Source organism: Amphiprion ocellaris, chromosome 1, assembly GCF_022539595.1.
Source record: "Amphiprion ocellaris isolate individual 3 ecotype Okinawa chromosome 1, ASM2253959v1, whole genome shotgun sequence".
NCBI classification, from domain to species: domain Eukaryota; kingdom Metazoa; phylum Chordata; class Actinopteri; family Pomacentridae; genus Amphiprion; species Amphiprion ocellaris.
The window spans coordinates 4,736,102-4,758,196 of record NC_072766.1 but is presented as its reverse complement, the minus strand read 5'-3'; the positions used below and the strand labels follow the sequence as shown (position 1 = coordinate 4,758,196).

Sequence of the window (22,095 nt, the reverse complement as noted above, 5' to 3'; positions counted from 1 at the left end):
ATGTGTTAATTCCACAACAGGACATATGTGATGCTACCTAAAATTAAATAGCCCACATATATCGATATCAGTTTCTATCAGAATCTGAACTTGATAACGGTTATTGGAAAAAAAAGCCAGTATCGGACGTCCCTACTCTTCATGTGTTCTGTGAGTAAAATCCTCATCTGCAAAGCTATTAGAAAACAGATTAGGCAAGTAAATACAGTAGAATCAATATATCCTTCTGAAATTTGTAATAAGTAGAATGAAAGAGAGACACTAACATTCCTGCATAGTTTAACCCTCGTGTCGTCCTGCGGGTCAAATTGACCTGTTCTAAAGTTTGAAAATGTGGGAAAAAAAATATTTACACAGTGAAACTTCTGATGTCTACATTTTCAACATTTCTGAGAAATTTTGAACATTTTTTGGTGGAAGAAAAGAAATGTTAAAAATGTTTATTAAGAACATTCACAAAAAAAAAATCAACCAAAATCCAGCAGATTTGGCTGGATTTAGGTTGATTTTCATGTGAATGTTCTTAAAGAAAATATTAGAAGTTTTACTGATATATATGTAATCACTTTAAATATTTTTAGGATTTTTTGGGAGATTTTTACTCATTTTTAAAAAATATTTACAAGAATTTTCTTGCCAAATTTAGGGGAATTTTTTTGTACAACTTTTAAGGGAAACTTTTAAGGAATTATTGGAATTTTCTTGATGAAGGTTTTGCAAATTTTCAGAAATTTGGGGAATTATTTTGCTGAATTGTTGGATTTTTTTCAGACAAGGGAACCATATTTTTTGGTGCCCATAATGAAGACAGCAGGAGGGTTAAAACAGTCCATCTGAACATTCTAGTACAAGAAGCTCAAAAAAAAACACAAAAAAAAAAACACCTGGAGTTCATTTTTCTGCTGAGTTTATTTACTGCAAATACATGCAGAAAACACGGTTGGTCCTAATGTTTGCCATCATGCATCTTGTCATCATCACAAATAAATATTTTAGAAACTTACAGGAGGTTAAAATGTTGTAACAAAATCTGCATGCAGGCGACAAACAGGGCAGATATCTGTGGCTGAGCTGGCAGAAGTGATATGTGAGTTTTGACGCAGCTGTGTAGCCAAGACAGGCAGTCTGTGACTAAACAATGGACAAAGACATGAGTCACACTCAATCACACATTGTCTCCTTTACAGAAAAGTAAAGAGTCATCTCTCTCTCTCTCTGTCTCACACACACACACACACACACACACACACACACATAGTTGTCAGTACCAAACAGCAGAAAACACAAAGGAAAGAAAACCAACCACGGAGGCAGGAACAATAAAAATACTGTACGGTGTGTAGTTAGAACATATATGACTGGTATTAGTGTGTGTTTATAGCGGCTGATAACACACAGTTGGCTTAGCTGTTGACTCAGCAGCAGTGAAAAGCAAATGCTGAATTACATTAATCCAGTCAAAGACACTTCATGTCACGCTCGAGTGCTCAGACGAACAGAATCATTTACACGTTATAATCATATCACACTGTACACATAAATAGTATATAATAGTATATGTCTTCATCCTGGAGTACAAAAATCTTTTACAGGCAGGAGGCAGTTCAATGTGTACAGAAAATACTAAATCTCATCAAGCCTTAATCTTTTGGACAACACGGTTATTTTGTAAAAACTCGATCTCAAACCTTTGTGAAAATGTTACTGTGTCATGAATAAAAACCTAGAAGGAACTAAATCACCTGCATATGCTTGAGTCAGATGTGCCCTCATTAGTTTAGTACTTCGTCAGTGCAGCTACTGTATCTGTGTTTTATTCCCAGTAACATAAAATGTTATTTTCTGACCAGCAGCTATGCAATTTAGAAACTAAATATTTGGCCTTTTGAGAATTCTGTTTTTATCTTACACTGCTTTAAAAGGGTTTTTAAAAAGTTCTACTACATAACTACATCAACAAAAATACAATTATATCAATTGACAGACCTTTTTTCTAGCCATAAATGTTGCTCAAAGGTATTGAGCCTTATATTAGCAACATTGTCTGCATGTCTGACTACGGCACACAGCTGTAAACAGATCACCCTATGAAGATGATATCAAGAATGTTTTAGTGAATAGCTGCTTATTACTCTGCGTAATATCACGATTGTGATCCTACTACAAATTAACCGCTGCAGACCACAGATTTTTTTTAAAGATTTCATCCATTGGAAATCATACGACTGAGCAGCCTTGAAGGGGTACTGCGCTCTCTCAGTGCTTTTCTTATTTATATTATGTTAACTGTAACAATTCTATAGAAAAATGCTGTCGCTCATTTGTTATTTTTAGTTATTTTTCAGGCTGCTGGTGCAGATTAGCTGAAGCTAACTAGCACCACATTTACATTGGCGCTCCTAACATCAGTGTTGCTTAATGTGAACGGTCACGTATAAATAAATAAATAAACAAACATTTTGGTAATGCCAGTTACTACTTCGAGCTTTTAGTAAAATTAAAGTCTCATTGTAAAAGCCTTCTGACTAATGCTTTGATTATAGTCCCTTGAGGAGACGCACACGGATGCAAAGTTTGGTGTTAAACTACTTTCTAGTTCGCATGGAGGAATTATTGAACACACTGCGGTCGCACTTGAGATGTGAGATGGGTGGAGATAACCAAATTTATGTCACGCGGTCTCGTGGACCGTCGTATAACACGGGCCTTAGGTGCTTTATTCCCTAATGATGCTACTGAGTGACACAGTGTGCGTATTGTTTACAACCGTAGCTACAGTAATGGTGTTGTCATATACCGTCTATTCTACAACGGTGCTTTTAATTCAAATAGCTCATCAAATGGAAGTGAATGCACCCATTGTTGCTGGAAGAGTAAAGAAAGTCTCTCTGCTTCTGAGCCTTTTCTAAAGGGACGAGGGAAACACTAACAGCGTCCTGCTGGTGGTGGGAACCGTCCAGGTCATTCGCCGTGCTCACATTAGTGCTAGTCCAGCTGATGTATATGACACAGCCAGTGACTTCATTTCTGAATGACCTCACAAGCAAAAGACCCACCAAAGTCTTGATAGGAAAATCGTCCACCTCTTCACCCAGTTCTGCTTCACCTCTACTGAATTTCACCACAGTGGGTTTAGCATACATTTAAGAACTCACAGTCAGTTCGGTCATCTTTTGTCAGATGACATGCAGCTCCTGTGGACTATCAGAGCTACATCTTACGTCTGATCCAAGCTTTCGGTCTCTGTGGCTTTAAGTCGATCAGACAATGAGGGAATCTCGGCTGAGAAGAGTGCTCTGGTGAGGATAAGAAAAAAGTCTGAGCAATCAAAGCAACGACAGTGAATTTATGCTGAAATATGAAGTTATATCTTGCTCAGTAAAGTGAAACAGTAAAGAGGCTGTGGACATTAGCCAAACAGGGTTATTATGGTGAGGAGGAACCTGGGACAAAGTGCTTTTCAACTTTGTTTGAAATGATTTAAAAATCAGTTTTAAGACCCTGCTCGAGTCCAGAAAGTCGACTCTCGTTACATTTGTTCTTTATTTTGCACAGGAAGTCTTAGCTGTTGAAGACCATTTTGACCCAGGTTTGTCAGTGAGGAAGCAACCAGTTATGACTGTTATGGAGAGTAATTGGATACAGAACAGAATATTCTACCTAGTATTCATTCTGGTAGCTTCTGAACCTGACCTGTCGAAGGTACAACAACAACACTTATTGGAGGCCTACAAACCTTTTTCAAACTCTTCCCCACCAGGATCCCATATAGTAAAGACAACATTTTAATATGTGTTTATTATTCTCTGTTTTTAGTATCAAGAGTTTTGAAATATGTTATCTTCTCTGTATAGTCCATTTTGAGCTTCCTCTGTACTACTAGAAATAGAACACAAAAGGGTGCCCTAATCCAAATCTCATGATCTCTTAACTCTCCATGTGGGAGGGTCGAGAGAACTTTAGCACCAAAAATATTAATCTAAAGCATTTACAGCAATGTAAAAGACAACATGTTTGCTGTATGAGCTCATGATGCTCGTCTGTTTCTTTATTCACAGACAATTTAAACTGATCACAACCTATTGCAGATCACACAGCTTAAATTTAAAGCAGTGTTTTGATGTGTGGATAATTACACTATTACCCAGAGAGTGTTTTTCTTTGTGTGCACATAATAGTATGTTGATTAATGGGCTCTGTCTCTCCAGGCTCACTTTGTCTACAGAAGCAAATATAGTTATTTGTGCCAATGATGATTTAAATTCAGGAAAAAAAGGCTGATTGCATTCTTACTGTATAAAACACCATGAAAACTGGCTAAACTAGATTGATGTCAAATTAAAACTGCTTTTCTTACAAAATGTTCACACACTAGAAAACAACAATTCAGTCATCTAGTTGTTTTTGTATTTACTGTTTTCATGACTGATGTGTTTGATGAAAAAGTAATCAAAAGGAGACTAGTGTTAACAGTGTTAACATTGTTCTAACACACATTTTTATTAATTACACACCAATCAATAACTAGAAATCATGCTGAATGAGCTCTACTCACTGTTGATCTCCAAAATAGCACAACCCGCATAAAATTCACAGGCGTCAATGTCACTCACCGCTTTCCGGGACTTGTCTCTGGGTTCCTCTCTGCGACCTGGTTGGAAATGAGGAGACGGCTGAGAGGAGCGAGTGTTTGCTGGTGGCGGCCGTGGAGATGGCCTGTCAGTTCTGTTTCGCTCTGACTCTGAGTACGGAGGCAGCGAATCTGCGTCCGGCCTGTTGCTAGGCGAACGACTGCAGTGTCGACTAGATTCCCCGCTGCTCTTTTTTGAGCTGCTCTTTGAGGGTGTGTCTGAATCTTCCTCACCACGGGCCCCGCTCTTCCCCTGGCCAACCCCTCTCAGCTTGGCCTTTCGGTCCAGCAGGCTGTTGAGGAATGTGGCATCGTAGTCTTTCTCTTGAGAGGAAGTTGACGGTGGACCTACTGCTGGAGGCGGTGGGACGGTGCGCTCCCTTTCAGAAGTGGCCCTCCTCTTTTTGGGTGAAGGAAGTGGGCTGATGTTATGCCTGTTGGTCTTGTTGCGTCTGGGATGTTCTTCATGGTCGCTGTTGTCGTCGAGCTCTTCGTCGTTACCGTGGTAATGCTGAGGCGGACCATCGCGGTAGGAAGGATATCGGTTCAACTCCCGGAGCTCCATCTCATAGTCTGCTCGCTCTTCCTCCCTCCTCTCTGCTCCTCTGCCTCCTCTCTGCTTGTACGAAGCAGCGAACTCCTCCAGCTCGTCCAGCGATCCGGTTCGTCCTGCAGTGCGGTACGATTTTCTCTGCAGATGTTCTGAACGAGGGTTCCACCTGTAAAACACAAGAACAGTGTATGTTTGTATCAGCAGAGAGAGTTGATATTTTTAAAGGCTAACTCGTAACTTACCTTTTCAGTCAAGCTTTTGATTGATTTGATAGATTTTATTTATTACTCTTCTTAGAATTAATTTGACTCATTTGTTTTCTCTATTTATTGACTTATTTACATATTTTAGTATATTTAACGTACAGCTTATTACTTCATTTTGATCACTTGCTATTCTGTTTTCCTCAGTTCCTCAAGCTACTTGAGAATTGTCCAAATTAACTTGAAGTCTCGCCTAAATTACTTCAAACTAGTTCAGCATGATTGAAATGTTACTTATAACAACAGTTTTGAGTCATTATGGACAATTTGGGTAATTTAGGGGAATTTCTAGTCCAGCCTCTCTAGATCTTTTCATTCTCATTTTTGTCATTTTGTGTCTTGTTTTTGTTGTTTTTTTTCTTTTTGTCACTCTCATTTTTGTCTTTCTGTGTCTTCGTTTGTTGTTTCATGTCTTATTTATGTCATTTTGTGTTTCTCTATTCTGCTCATCAGCTGTAGAAAGATGTTTCACCATGCTGAATGTATCTCCTACAATCCCTGTGTTTTAGAGTCCTTTATTTATAACATGATTTTGGGGGTGTTTGATGGGTTGGGAATGGGGGTGGGGTTGGGGGTTTGCTTGTACTGCTGCATTGTATTGTTTATGTTGTCTGCAAAGCACTTTGTGTTGCATTTTATTTGTATGAAAAGTGTTCTATAAATAAAGTTTGAATGATGTGTATACAGAATGTGTCTGTGGATTCAGAAATGTCCGTACCTTTTGTGGTTTTCCTCCTCGCTGTGGTTCTGTTCTCGTTGGTTTCTGCCATGTCTGTGTGACCGAGAGGACGATGGGGGGTCGTCGCTGTATCGTCGTGGAGGAAGAGGTTCCTCCTGGTTCTGGCGGGGCTCCGAGTCTGGGTCGTCACGGTAACGATGGGGCGATGGGGGATTATCGCGGTAACGCTGCGGCTCCGGGCTGCGGTTGTCGCGGTGACACTGTGGTTCAGGCTCAGCGTCGTGATCGGGGATGGCTGGCAGGGCTTTCTTCTGGACGTTTCGGAAGGTTTGGCGGAAGCCGGCTTCTCCCTCATGGAGGGAGCTCAACTCAGACAGGCTACAGGCTGCACGAGTCAAAATAATATAACCAATCAATGTGGAATAACTGCTGAGAAAAATAATCAGTTGAAGAGAAAAGTTGTCCCAAAGCACAACACTGCAGATGAAGAAAATCAAGATCTGGAAGAAGTTATTTCAAGGTTGGAGTGAGAGTGGTTAAAACAAATTCTTTCTGTTAAGTAGGCATGCACACCTGCTACATCTGAAGCCACATCTGAACTACAGGTGATTCAGCAGGCAGAAAGTTGGAGCACAGAGAGCTGGAGAGAATGAAAAGCCAATCAAGACTACCAGCACTGTAGACAGCATACGCATGCTTTAGCAGTCGAGTTGTGAGGCTTACACTGGTGACTGATGGACCTGGAAGGATTGAAGTGAGCCAGTTGTTTCTCTACATACTGTAGCACCCTGAGAGAATCCTGATCCTGAGGTGAAGGCACGCGGTAGGGAACCCCTACAGCATGCATCGGCACTGCAGATACACACTTGACTCATCAGCATGGACAACTTGTGTGTGTTTATTAGTTTGAGGATCATACTGCTGTTTTTGCATGCTTTCTATTTTACGTTTAAAACAACAACTCTACATTCTAATCCGTTGAGTCTTTTAGAATTGTTTGGTATAATTAGCAGAACAAAACAGTCAACTTGTGATCTTAAAAATATACTAACAGCAATGTACAATGTTCACAAATAGTAAATTAAAAGCAATTAAAAGAGACAACTGCATTCCTCGTGAAACTTTTTGAAAGCTCTATTTGAATGCCTGATAGGCAGCATTTCCAAGCAAAATTTATCTTAGAGATTATTCCAACCCTAGAGAGTCTTTACTCAAACTGAAAATAAACTCTAGGGATGATTTTACAGGGATGAAAGACAGAAAAAAGATCTTGAAATCCTTTGAAAATCAATAAAAAAGTAAGACCTCACCTGCTGTGAGTAGAGTCCCATCTGAGGTGGGGACAGAAGACATCTTGTCCACTAGTGAGGGGGGAGCGATGGGGACCATGGTTGGGACACCAGAGACAAAGTATGGAGGATAGGCAGGTGACTGAGGGGTGGAGGTGCCCGTCTTTATGCCCTTCCCTGCCTCGTACACTAAAAAAAACACACACATTCTCTTCAGGCTTTCTAGAAAAACACACTTCTTTCAAACAGTGTCAGTATACTGAGCACAAAGCTTCACACCCCCTGAGTTTGTGTTTGTACTCACAGTGTCTGGGGCAGCAGCATGTGTCGGGGCAGCACCAGCAGCTGACGTAGCAGCAGCAGGAGTGAGGACAACACTGACACCAGCAAACCCCAACCAGCAGCAGGAATAACACACTGCCGAGCGCCACCGCCACCACAAACACCCACTCTGTAAAGACACACAACACAAAATCCTGCCTGTAAATAAACAAGCATTCACACAGGAACAGTTTGATTTGATCACTACACACACATGCCTGGCTTATAAATGGCTTTTTGTGCTTAAAAACAAAGAAATCACATTTTAGTTTGATTTCACTCCGGCAACACTGTCATTCTCACGTGGACAGCAAGAGAAAAAAAAATTCAAAAAATTGATGCTGTTATATTTCTATACATTCTTCTCCCGTGTGCCAAAAGCTAGTGCCTACATTACCCAAGATGCAACACAACAGCAAACAGTGTGTCTTGTAAACAGACTTGTTTGTGTAAAATCAGTTCCTCTTCACATCCATGTCTGTATTCTGACAGAAAGTATGGATATATTGACTCTAAATACATCGTCTTTATTACGTTTTAACAGTACAAGTCAGGTCGTAGCTGCTTACTGAATATTCTTGAGACTTTATTTTGAAAATGTCTCATATTTAACATGAAAAGTGATTAAAGTTGCTTAAAAATGCCAAAATACATTGCAAAGTTGTTGGACTTTTGAATATTTTTGTGATGAATGGAACTGAAATAGTAAATGAATTGTATAGGGAGTATCTTCATTACAAACAGACATCAAAGCCCAGTAAACCTGGAGGTTATACAATGATTAGTAATTGGTAAATAAAAACGTTAATCATCTCTCATATCCTTTATACAACCTCTCAAGCTTCACTATTGACAGAGGATGACAAAGACTACAATAAAGATTCCATCCAAACTAAATAATTCTTTGAATGCATGTCAGCTCCTCAAACATTTGGTGAAATGGTCTCATTTATTTGTTAATGTGACGTATTTCTCACAGAACCAGGATATTGTGATGGGACAAAACACAGTCAGAGATCATTTTAAACTGTAAAGCTTTGGGAAATCAGATAAAGATAGAATGCCAGACTGGTGAAATGAGTGTCTAGGTTTTTAGTGAGTTTTTCCATGTATGACTTTTTTTCAGATTGTAACAAATGATAACTTAGAGTATGCATTACAACAACAAAAAAAGATAATATTACTTATGTTGCCAGAGTACTGCGGTGTTGAAATGAAGACAACAGTCAGTACACAGATAGACTACATGTATCTGTCTATGGGGACAAAGCAAAGGAAAGGGAAGGAGAGGGCAGATAAGGAAATCTTTAACAATGTAAAACCAAGGACAACATTCTCCGTCATACACATGCAGGAAACCTGATTTTGCTACGGGAAGGAAAAGGACAGTTTATGCTGCTCTGTAAGATACTGAAGATCAGGCTGTTAAAACAGAAGAGCTTGTAATGTGATCTCATTTGCAACCACCATGACTCCTCCACTAACACACACATCATTTAACCAACATGTCAGCACTGTGGGAGTCAATGTGGACAACAACACTTACTAATGCAACACTAACACCAGAGAAAAGCTTGCAGTAACCATTCAGATTGAGTCAGTCATGCCAAGTCATTCTACTTCCACACTAACCATACATTCTTTTATCACTTTCTTAGAACTCTGACAGACATTAAAGGAATGTGATGTGACATAAACAAAGCTCCCTCCCCCCTGATTGCTGCCTTTTTCCTGGTAGTATCCAAATGATGTCAAATGACATGTTGACCGCAACCATAAATAACCATAATGACCATAATAGCTGTTTTCCAACACAGCTCGTCTTAGTGGGAGCAGCGGCCAGCTCATTATTTGATGGGTGTGGATCAGCTTGTCGGGGTAAAAACAGCTCTGAACTCAACTCTCTCAAAGCCTCCCTATAGCTGGATCACAAACACCTGTTGTGTTATTTACAGACGTGGGATGAGATTAAGTGGGACAGTATCATTGGACAGTCGTTAGCAAAGGAACCATTAACCATGGTGTAAAAAGTTTTTTACACACACGTTTCTTGTGTGTTAAAACTTTTCCCATTGAAAATGCCACCTCCATGACCATCCAAATGGTTCCTACAGCCATAGGTTGAGCAGTAAGTAGTGTTAGTAGGAATGGAAGAAAGCAGGTCAGGGTGAGAATACATTATGCCCCTACCTGGCATAATCTTCAAATCAAAGTCTGGCAGCAGATCTTCAGGTACACCTGAGAAACCTGGAGAGACAGAGCACAGGTGACAAGAGGAGAGAAGAGAGGAGAGGAAATAGATTTGATATAAACTGGAATGATTGATTCAAAGAATGTTACTGCTGCAGCATGCATTAAGACAGAATTAAGACAAAACAGCAAAATACAGAGAAAGAATGAGAAAAATACAGGAGACAGAAAGAGCTGGCAGGTCAACAGAAGCATGCATGAGAGGATATTCTGTTCTTGTTCCAGAAAGGCACCATATCAGAGGAACCGATCAGCAGGTTGATCATGTGATATATGATTTTAAAGACAAACTGAAACATGAATCATTCTGGTCATGATAATGTGATAAACAGGCAGGAGCTGTGAGTTGTGTTACATGCAGAGCTGCAAATCTCACAGATGTCTCAGGTCCAGAGCAAATTAACAGGCTGCAGAGAAACATTTGGCTTCAAAAACTATTTCTTTCTTGTTGTCGGGTCAATAAAGCGAGTGGAAAATATTGGATGGGAACCACATGAACACCATATGTCCATTATTTTTCTCTATAATAACCTCCCCTATTTAGATTAGTTGTCTTGCTTATTTATTTGGGAAAGGTTTCCGCTGACACCTGAAGTCACAAGCCACCTACCTGTTAACTTTTCTAACTAAATGTGTTCTTACATCATACTGAAAGATGATCCTGAAGTTTTCTGTCAGTACTATGCAAGAGATATTTAGTACTTGAGTGGATACTTGAATCTGGCCTCCACACAATTTTACCAAGGACTGAAAATGACAAGTTACAGTGTCACAGACTTTGGGACTATTTTGTGGCAGTGAAAAGGGAACAGTAACTTAGATGTTGCTGTTGAAAGTTAAAATAATAATTGTTTTATCTTGGCTAAAATCATAGGGTTCATTTTTTCTTCACCATTTGTTTCGGAATTTAGGTGAAACTCTTTGGGATATTCACAGCTGAATTAAAATCAAGCTAAAATACATTAAGAACAGTTGTAGATATAGTATTAAATGTCAGTTGTTGAAAATGAGATGGGGCCAACTTAATTATCACTGTGTATTGGGGTAAAAGCGTAGCTTTGCAGGTTCAATGGGGAGACATGGCATGAACATTTTAACTGTTTAATTACAAAATGCATAATTCCTTTGGGAAAAAAAAATGACAGAAGAAATTTTTTAAAAATCCCTTGCTACTGAGAAGAGAGCGTACATTCTGCACATTGATGTGTCATGGCTGAGGTTTTGGTTTTATATTTATATTGTCTTATGTAGAGTAGTTATATTTCTTCTTACAAGTCTAACTGTAGGGTTAGATTCATGATTTCCACACATAATTAAGGCAAAAAGAAAAGAGAAACATCAACACAGGAAATAACCCAAACACCATAAAAACATAAGGAGATGTTCCTGGTATCTTGTTGGTGTTATGTCTTCCTTCTTTACATTTTTCTTTCAACACTGCTTTAAGGAGGTCAGCAGATGTCTGAATGAGGCATTAACACGGTAGATAGCAGCAGTGTGTCACAAGCTGGTACAAAAATGTGCATGACTGTATGTGGTTGGGGTGCATACGGGGTCCGAGTGTGCAAAATGTGAGAAGTGAAAAAGCCAGGAGAGGAGTGTGATGTGAACAGATACCAGTGCTTTGTGATTATTGCTGGAAGGAAGAAAGGAGTGCTGATGGTGAAAAAGGAGGGCTGGAGAAACAGAGCACAAGCTGGACTATCTTGGCCTTACTCTGGCTGACAGTGCACATACCTTACTGAGTATCTTTCTGGAAGGCTAAACATGTTCTTTGCTGGATTTGAAAACAGAAAGAAACCTATTAAGTTCACTGAGAATCAGCACATGCATTTAACCAACTATGCGCTAAAATTTACATTATCTGTTCTTGTACATTTAAAACACCTCTAATTTAGTGTTTATCTGTTGCTATGTCTTCTCTCTCTAAGCTCAAGCAGTTCAAGGCAGCTCACATGTGGAATTTTTACTGACTCTAGAATTTAGCCTGCAGGCTGGTGATTCACCAAGATTTACTGTCAAATACGCTGGGACCTCTTGTTTAACCCTATATGATGATCCACACAGGTGGTGTTTGTACACTGCCACATACACTCCTCCTATGGAGATAAACTATGAAGTGAAAGGGAATCTACTAGTGCATCTCAAACAATCAGAACACTGTTAAGAAGGTCTTTTTTTCATAATTTAATTCAAAAAGGTAAACTTCCATATATTATATATTCAATACATATAAATTAAAATATTTCAAGCTTTTTAAAATTTAGTTTCGGTGATTATGGCTCATAAAAATCAGAGATCTAGCATCTCTGATTATTGGAATATTTCCTAATATCAATCACAAAAAGAGTTTATAACACATTAATGTCAAACTAAATCCTACTGGAGAAAGAAATCTGCAGAAAACATTTTTAGAATTTTGATGCCGGTAAAACTGGTTCCCAAAAGATTGAAAACATTGTTTTATGAGTGTTGGCCCACTGACGTTCACAGCGTACAAGAGAAAAATATTTATGCATTATGGTGTTTTATCCAAATTTTGCATCATAAGCAAAAAAATAAAATATCAGAGCAATGAAAACAATGACACTTAAAAGGCAGTGTGTAGAAATGCTGAATTTTCTCTACCTTTTTTAAAAATCAGCCACTGAACTCTCAAGGGTCCACATCAGTCGAGTGTCTCACGTGACATCACCCTCCATCTATTGTATCACTGTGTTCTGCCCTCCCCCCTCCACATCATTAAATCTTCCCTGTCTTCTTTTCTGCGAAGCCATTTGCTAAAAAGACAAAAGACCCCCTGAGCTATTCGCCGTGGCCCCAACTGTTGTTATGGAAACACAACAAGTGCTTCACATGCCATATTAGCTACACCAAGACCAGGAAATGCAGCATGTCGGGATTTCGGGCCTCTAATATCAGGGTAAATACTGCAAAAATCAACTCATGCAGCAAAGTTGTGCCATCTTCCTTTGCCTGGAGTGTTTTCTTATCCTATCGTTATCTGTAACATATTTTCAACATTGAAGCTGTAACCAACCTTTAACAGAAGCCCCTCATTCTACAGCAAACTGTAAAAGCTTATTGTTCAGTACCAGCGTATGCATTTGTGAGTGTGTCTTTTTGTGCATACACATAAGTCTCTGCATGCCAGCCAAACAAAAGTTCAGCCTCAGAGTGTTTTAAGGCACCAAGAGCCACAAAGCCTCTCGGCAGTTTCTATGGCAACATTTGCAAATGAACATAGACAAGTAGACTGTTACTGTAACACAACACATTACAGACAAGATTTACATGGGACACGGTCAGAGGTTGAATATTAGTGTCAAAGACTCAAACAAGCAGTAATACATTTTAAATCCTTTGTGGACACGCTGTGATTTGTAAGTTGTAGTGTGTAAATAATAAAATGAGACATAATATTGCTGAAATTGCACTTATTTATCTTAAGAAATTTCAGGTTGTTCATAATATTTTGTAAAAAGATAATTCCTTCAATGTGAACATTTTCAGAATGTACTTTTTTTGCACTAAACAAAGGAAATATTTGGAGTTGTGGTTATTTATAGGTTATTATGCTGTGATTTTACTGGTCCAACTCACTTGACATCAAATTGGGCTGAATGTGGAACCTGAACTACGATGAGTTTGACACCTCTGCTCTACCTGTTAAATTTGTAAGTCTTTTCAACAATGATGAATCAGCTGAGTTTTCATGGATGTCAATCAGACACAGAGGAGCTTTTCACAGAGAATACACTGTTTTCTGTGACTGAGCGCTCCAGCTACTTTCTGAACTTCAAAACTAAAATCCTTTACAATATGCACATTAGGAAAGTAGCGGCAGCTTACCAAGAACCAGCAGCTCCACTGAAGCCTCACTCTGTCCTTCCAGGTCATCAGATATAACCACTTTGCAGATGTATACTCCACTGTCTCCCCACTGGACTTCTCCTAGTCGCAGATCTGCCTCTGCATTTAAAAAAAAAGATTTGAAATGAGAGACAAAATCATCTAACCCTTCTTTGTTATAGGAGACTGGGAATTAAATAAATCAATAAATCAGAATCCTTCTTCAAACAGACATCTTAGAGAACATAGAAATGGTGCATATTTGGAAGTATTAACTTTAAAAACACCAAATTTTCTAGATACTACATCTGTTTTAAAGACATAAACAATACGTGCAAAGCCATGCATTACTCTCATGAACATCTCATTGTGAAACCACAGGCATTAATCAGTCAATCCATTGTTCTGAGATGTATTTCCACCAGATTTCAGGGCCTGGCTGCAGAGATTTGTTTCCATTTAACCACTTTATCGTCTCTAACTGAGGTGAGGTCAGCTGATGTTGGACGATAAGGCCTGGCTCACAGTCTGCATTCCAATTTCTCCCAAAGTTTCTAAATGTGGTTGAAGTCAAGGATCTGTGTAGGCCAGTCAAGTTCTTCCCCGAACTCAGTAAAGCAGAGTAACCCAAACAATTAAAAAAAGTTCCACACATTAATTTCAAGCATCTAGAGTGTCCACATTCTAAGAGCCCAGATTAATGCATAAAGCTGCATAATTGATAAGGCACTAGTTTTTATACTAAATAAGCAAGCTTCCTTTTCAAATGCAGTTTAGCTCAGGAGTTAAACATGTAAGACAATACTGGGCCACCGACTCCATTGTAAGGGGGTTAGAAGTATAAATACAGCAGACAGGAAATGGGTTGTATAATTCCCTTCCTTTTCCTGCTAGCCAAGGAAGCTGGAAAAGAGGCAGACTGTGACCAGCTTCTCCTTCAACAAAGTGTCACCTTCACTAGTTCAGTATGCAGGCTTTCATTGTTTATTGTTTACTTTAGTTCAGTACTGATTATTTTCATTTAAAACTACCTGGTTAAGCAAATATTTTCTGTTGGTTTTCTTTGATTCATGTTACCTCTACAGTGTATTACTGTATTCTCTGTGTTGTGTGCCTACTGTGTGAGTTATGTGATTAACAGAACTCCCCCTGCCTAGTGCATGCTGGGACAGACTCCAAACTCCCTGTGACCCTGAATAGGATTACATGGGTATGGATGACTGGGCGTCTCCAAAGGCAACAAAGTCAGAGCTTTCACTTTTTTGCCCATTTACAACACTACAGTGACCTGTTTCAGGACAGTAGCTGGAGTGGGACAGAAAAGGACAAGAAGTGAAAATAAAAACTCAAAGAAAGTCTTACAGTGAAACAAATGAGTGCTTGGATGGTGGGATGTCCAGAGATCCAGAGGGGAAAAATAAAGGAAGACATTGAAGTACATCAGAGGGAAAAGAGTGAGAGGTCAGGATGAATGAGAGGACAGCGTGAAAACCGCTTCTTTTATCCGTGTTCTTCGTTTCAGCCAGAGTTAGAGCTTCATAAATCTGAGGCCAGCAAACAAGAATACCTCTCTGTATTCAGCAAGTACACACACATGCAACCACAACTACACACATGCAAGTATGCACAACAGTGTCCTGTAGAGGTTCCTAGAATGACACTATGGTTATATAATAAAGAAAGAAACTAATTTGTTAAGGAGCACAAAAGGCTTGATTATAGTAATGGACTAATATTCTGATCCTGCAGCATTTCACTCTGACTTCATTTTGGTCATTTACTCAGGAATCTAAGGGAAAGACGGACCAATATATGAATTTACTGCTTTGACAATATGCGTCAGGTTTGGCAACAGACGAAATAAGAACATAAGTTTGAATCAATATGTTATAAAAAAGCAGAAAAGCGGCTTTTTCCTACTGTACGAATTAAACTGGATGCAAACGTGCGATGCTATAACTGATAATGCCTGGCTGGCTGCTTAAGACATTACAAGTCTGCAATATTTACTTCAGTAGTTCTCCAGCACAACTTTCCAAGTGCAGCCAGGTGAAGTGAAATTCCATCTAAAGCTGGTGAGCTCAAATTCAGCCTATAACTCAACACAAATGTGTTGGCCTGGCAACATAGCTGCTGTGTAATTTGAAAAAGATCATTTTCAGTAGAAGAACAACAGCAAAGGTGCTAGTGGAACCACAGATGTCTTACTGTTGATGATGGAGATGTCTCTGTTCTTGTAATACTCTGACAGTGTGACTGAGGAGCCAGAGATGGAGGCCACGGTTCGGACAGTCCGGCTGTTATCCGAGCAGTCGAGGTAGTTCGCTGTTATCCCCGTCTCGTATCCTCCACCGACTCCTCCAGTTCCGCCTGTCAGCCCTCCTCCTCCTCCCAGGCCTCCACCCAGGCTGTCAGGAAAGCTGAATGAGTCCCGCGTACGGTCACGACAGTACGACTTGTAGACCCACTGCACCACGGCGGTCTGGGTGGACACGCTGGTGTACTGGCACGGCAGAACCACTGACTGGAACAGCACCGCATACCTCTTCTCATCTCGGACAAATACATGAACACCTGAGCAAGATGGAGGGAGGACACCTGACAGAGAAGACAAGGTAGAAGGATCAGCAAAGTGAAAGAAAGAAGGGTTAAAAATCGGTAGGTTTGTATAATCATTACATTCATTTTGTAATGAGTGATTTTGGTTCATTTTCAATGATTAATAAGTGATTATCTGGTGTGGGATGGAGACTACAACAAATCTGATTTTACTTGGGCAGGACAAACTGTAGAGGACTGAAGGGGACGAGACATGAATCCAATATATTGTTAGATTGAGTTTGTGTCTTGGAGGATACGGATTTCTCTGATGACCATTAAAAATGAAATATTCATAAATCCGATGAGAAATCAAAGAAAACTGATGCCTCTGAGTACTCCAGAACTATCCTGACCAACTGCTTTGTTCATGAATTTATAGATGCGCTGCAAACAGGAACTGTCAAAAGGAAAGTGTCCAACTTGAGAAACTTTTGTCTTGGACAAACTTGCCATTGATCCAGCAGCTAAACCAGGTATCAGTAATAACTGAAATTATGGGGATTTAAGGAACACAACAGCAGGCAACCACACAATGATTCAGACGATGAGTCGATGTCTAAAGACACACCTGCTACTGTTCTAAAAAAATCTGACAAATCACATACTCTATTCCATCAGAAGATACAAAATCAAATCACCTCCATTGTCCAGAACAGATTTAAAATTCCTTGGACAAACACTTAAAATAAATTCTTGGATATTTTCATTTGGAATGAAGGGAGTCATTGTTCAGTTTGGCAAGATAAACAAGACTGTGTTGAGAGTATTTGAGTTGCTTCTGCTCAGTGAAATCTGACTGTGAGCTGACCTGGCCTTGTTTTGGGCTTCTGAAGCTGCGGGACTCTGGGTCACATGATCACCAGGATCTTAGGATCGGCAGCTTAACAGCAACACACACTAGAGAGCCGACCATGTGAAAAACACATGCACACACCCAGAAACATCTGTGTAATCTGTGTGTATTTGTCAGTCTGAGGGAGGTGGGAGGTGTGACTGAACCGGACCAGTGAACAAGGGAGAGGTGAGAAATAATAAGGGGGTGCTTCACTTAATCCAGACCAGGTCTGAGTTTTGTTTTCTTTTTATTACTGAGGATGAACCTAACTGGACGCCCACGCCTGGTGTCAAAGAACCGACTGATAAAGTCTAAATACCAATAAGCTGCCGCATGCACAATGTTATGTTAAGCAAGAATGTCCTAGCTTCTCAGATCTCAGGTATCTTCAGATCATATAAAGTTCTGATTTGAGAAAAACTAAGAGTTTGAAGGTTTTACTTTTGCCTCTGGATATTTTAGGAGAGCTTTCATCACTATTTTTGACATTTTAAAGAATGGACGATCAAGCATATTGTGTATAAAATTTAATTTTGACAGGAGTTATGCATATACGTGACAAGCAAGAACATTAAAAACATGTCTAATATTCTGTAGGTCCTCTTCCTGCCACCAAAACAACTCTGACCAGCTGAAGCATAGACTTCACAAGATCTCTGAAGGTCTCTTGCGGGATCAGGCACCAAGAACTGAGCAGCAGATACTCGAAGCAGTTTACGAGGTGAGGACTCGATGGATTCAGACGAGTTTTTCCAACACATTTCACAAATACTTGATCGAATTGTGATGTGGGGAATTCGGAGGCCAAGCCAACACCTTGAACTTTTTATCATGTTCCTCTGACTATTCCTGAAATATATATTTGCAGTTTGGTAGGGTGCATTATCCTGCTGGAAGAGGCTGCTGCCATCGGGGGTGTACATGGACTGGAACAACGTTTAGCTTGGTGGTGCGTGTCAAAGCAACATTCACATACATGACCGTTAAGCATTGACGCAGCCCTACATGCAGGAATCTGTGATGCACCTTGTGATCTGACACCTTTCTATCATAATCAGCATTAAAGTTTTCAGCTATGTGTGCTGCAGTAGCTCTTTGGTGAGATTAAACTACACAGGCCAGTTTTAGCTCCTCAAGTGCACCAGTGAGCTTTTGCATCTATCACTATATCACTGATTCACTGGTTGTTGCTCCTTGGACAACTTCTGATCAATATCAACTACTCCATACTGGGAACATAGGAACACAAGATCTGCTGTTTTGGGGATAATTCACCCAGATGTCCAGCTATATTGGCCTTGAGACCCTTATACTTGCTCATTTTTCCTGCTTTGAACACATCAGCATCATGAATTTTGGAACATTGTAGGCAGCAACTGTTCACTTGCTGTAAAATGATAATCAATGATATTCACTTCACTTGTAAGTGGTTTTACTGCTGTGGCTGATCAATATGAGCATTAGGTGAAGCTCTGTTACTGACAGAATTAAAACCAAAACTAAAAAATAATAAATTACAAATCTACATTATTACAACTGAGCACCCTATAGTTTTCAAGATGAAAAAAAGCTAAATGAGATTATAAAGCAAGTCAGACACATCACAAATCCTCTCAAGTTTTTTCCAGATGCAGTACTGTAAAATTTATATTAAAAAAAACCCAAACACCAAAATGTAGTATTATTTAACCTAAATTGTATTTGCAGTTGACATTACATGCTATTGAAAAGTACACAACAGAGGTTGTTCTTCACTTTCATGTTAATTTTGTTCTTACAATCATTCTATTTTTCTTCTGGTTTCATTACTATTTGAGGCCAGTTAGCTTTTACACTAAAAGTCTGACTTTTTTGGGGGAAAAAAGGAGCATTGTTTCAAAGTAAGCTGCCTAAAAACAGAAATTCCTCAAGGGGAATGTTACTTCTAAGAACTTGAACCAAAAAAAAAGGCCTCCCTGGGATCAGAGGCTGTGGGTCGATCCTGGATTTATTAGTTTTCAGAGGAAGCCTCCTCCACAGGAGAAAATGAAAGCAGAGGGAGGGGGAAAGGACGGTCACTGCTTTGGATGTTAGTGTTGGAGAGATATGAGTGAAGAGTAGATGTTTTGCTGCCTTGATTAAAACATCTTTGCTTTCATGTGAACAGAAGAACATTTGACAGATTAAAGGATTTTTCATTGATTTGACATCACACTTTTAGAGTTGCGTAAGTGAAACATTTTTGGTTTGATCAGAATTTCTACATTCAAAGGCAACTTATAATAAATAGTAAATCTGACAACAATGACGCCATCTTTCACATATTTCTATGCGAATTACTATTTTTTAAAATTATATTTTTTATGTTTTTTATTATATATATGTCATTTATTGTAGTTGATGCACTTTGATATAGAATATCAGAAACAATCACAATGAGATTTGCATTAATGCACAAATGTAAGTGGTGTACCATACGTAGCTTTCAAATTTGACTAATTAATTTGCTTTGGGTTTTTTTGTCCTACAATTTTAAAGGTATCGACGTATTTTGTCTCTATAAATTATGCAAAATTTGTCTATAAATTGTATGAAGTGGTGAACTGTCATTTTACTGAAATATTCTCTGAAGTTGGACCTCCAAATCCACAATGCCCAGAGCTTATTTGCTCATCTGCGTCCTGTTTGACTATTGATAAAGTTTCACTTTATCCTTAATTAGGTTTGGATGCATTTAAAGGTACCTTTTAATAGTTTTTAAGGTATTCTGCTGCAACCAAATGAAGGGGTGAACTAAATTTCTCATTTCACTGTGAGATCTAGTTAAATCTGTCTCCAAAGCTAGTTTATTGATTCTTCCTGTTTAGTAAATGATAAAGTTTCACCTCCAATTAGTTGTGTCTACATTTTAATTTATGTTTTAGGTTTTTTGAAGGTACTAGTGGACTATTTTGCCTCTATACATTATATAAAGTAGTAAACTGTCATTTTACTGAGAGATCTAGTTAAAATCTGAAGTTAAACCTCCTAATCCACAACACCAAAACTTAATTGCTTTTAGTTTTTTTTCCTGTTCAGTGAATTATAGAGTTTCATTTTATCCCTAATTAGTTCTTGTTACGTTTTCAATTGTTGCTTTAAGTCTTTTTAAAAGTATTAGTGGAGTATTTTGTGTCTCTAAAAATATAAAGTGGTAAACAATACTAATCCTACTGTGAGACCTAGAAAACCTGTCTGAAGTTAGACCTTCTAATTCAAGAGCCCCAACGCATATTTGTTTTTGCCTTTTTGTATTTTGGTTGGGGATTGATAAAGTTAAATTTTTTTCCTAGTTAGTTCTGTTTACACTTTCAACTGTTGTTTTAAGTTAATTTTAAAGTTATTAGTGGAGTATTTTGTCTCTCTAAAAATATAAAGTGGTAAACAATACTAATCCTACTGTGAGATCTAGTTAAACTTGTCTGAAGTTAAACCTGCTAATCCACAAACCTCAAAGCTGATTTCACCTGCTTGGTTATTGATAAAGTTGCTTTTTTGTTTTTTTGTTTTTTTAAATCTCTAATTAGCTCTGTTTACATTTTCAGTCGTTGTTTGAGGTCATTTTTAAGGTATTAGTTGAGTTTTTTGTCAATACACACTATATGAAGAGGTCAACTATCATTTCACTGTGAGATCATTTTATCTCTAATTAGTTCTGTTCACACTTTCAATGTTTATAGTGTTTTTAAGGTATTGGTGGAGTGTTTTGTCTCTGTAAACTAATTAAGTGGTAAACTATTACTCCCCTGAGATCTAGTTAAACTTGTCTGAAGTTAAAGCTGCTAATCCACAAACCTCAAAGCTGATTTCCTCTGCTTGGTTATTGATAAAGTTGATTTTTTTTTTTTTTTAATCTCTAATTGGCTGTGTTTATATTTTCAGTGGTTGTTTTAGGACTTTTTTGAAGGTACTGGGTATTGGGAAGATTGTGCTTTTTGTCTATATACACTATGTGAAGAGGTCAACCATCATTTCACTGAGAGACCAAGTTAAATTTGTCTGAAGTTAAACCTGCCAATCCTCAACCCCCAAAGCTTCTGGTCGGATCATTCACACATGACTAAATCCAAACTAACAGTCGACTGCAGCACAGCTAGCTTAACCGGTAAACGAGCCGCAAAACTACCTTAACGAACATTTGAAAGCAGTACAATTATTAACGGTAAAAGAAGTGGTAAAACAAAGATGTTATTTTCGCTCCAACACAGCAGTGCAGATTAGCTTAGTTATCTCCACTACAGCGACATTACCCGTACCGTTACTTTAAACCTGACTTTAACAACCTGTTGCGGCACTTTTCAAACAGTCGGTTCCGTCTTTTTCCGTCTTTTTCTTCTCTTACCTGCCAGGAAAACGGTAAAAATCCACCACTTTGGGGTCGAAAACATGCTCCGAGTCCAGCAGGTGGATTTCGCGAACGTTTTGTGATGAACGTTGTCCTGTTTTCTCCTCCGTCTCATCCCTGGACGGCGTCTGAGGCAGCGGACAGTTAACGGGCTCATAGCGGGACAGCGGCTCCACTGGCAGACCGGCGTCAAGCCTGCCAAAATAAAACTTCACCGGCTTTCAAAATAAAAGCTTTATGTTTAAGTTAGAATTGGAAGCACTGATTCGTGTGGAGAGAGACTGAACTGTACTGTGCTAATGTATGCTGAACACATATTAATATTGAATCTGTAATGAATTATATTTAGGTGATGTTATTTAATATCTGATTAAATTCCATCCATTTTTTAATTTTACATTTCACTGGCTAAAGGACTTTATGCATGGACCACTGTATATTTTTACACAACTACAAATA

At 38.9% G+C, this 22,095-nt stretch overlaps 1 protein-coding gene across 4 annotated transcripts; it reads right to left on the bottom strand.

The window, feature by feature from the left end:
- Positions 1–890: 890 nt before the first annotated feature.
- Positions 891–21,808, bottom strand: LOC111566424 (immunoglobulin-like domain-containing receptor 2). 4 transcript variants are annotated; one of them, XM_055013561.1, is made up of 11 exons: positions 21,634–21,808; positions 16,046–16,435; positions 13,838–13,957; positions 9,926–9,982; positions 7,719–7,865; positions 7,436–7,603; positions 6,849–6,977; positions 6,165–6,510; positions 4,614–5,349; positions 3,661–3,693; positions 891–3,296 (listed from the first exon to the last, which is right to left on the bottom strand). In XM_055013561.1, the coding sequence occupies exons 1-10, from the start codon at positions 21,791–21,793 to the stop codon at positions 3,661–3,663; spliced, it is 2,286 nt and encodes a 761-aa protein (XP_054869536.1). In that variant the 5' UTR covers positions 21,794–21,808; the 3' UTR covers positions 891–3,296. The 4 variants fall into 4 exon arrangements, with proteins under 4 accessions (XP_054869536.1, XP_023122774.3, XP_023122776.3 ...); XM_023267006.3 differs by lacking the exon at positions 3,661–3,693; XM_023267008.3 differs by lacking the exons at positions 3,661–3,693; positions 6,849–6,977.
- Between the last annotated feature and the right edge of the window lie 287 nt (positions 21,809–22,095).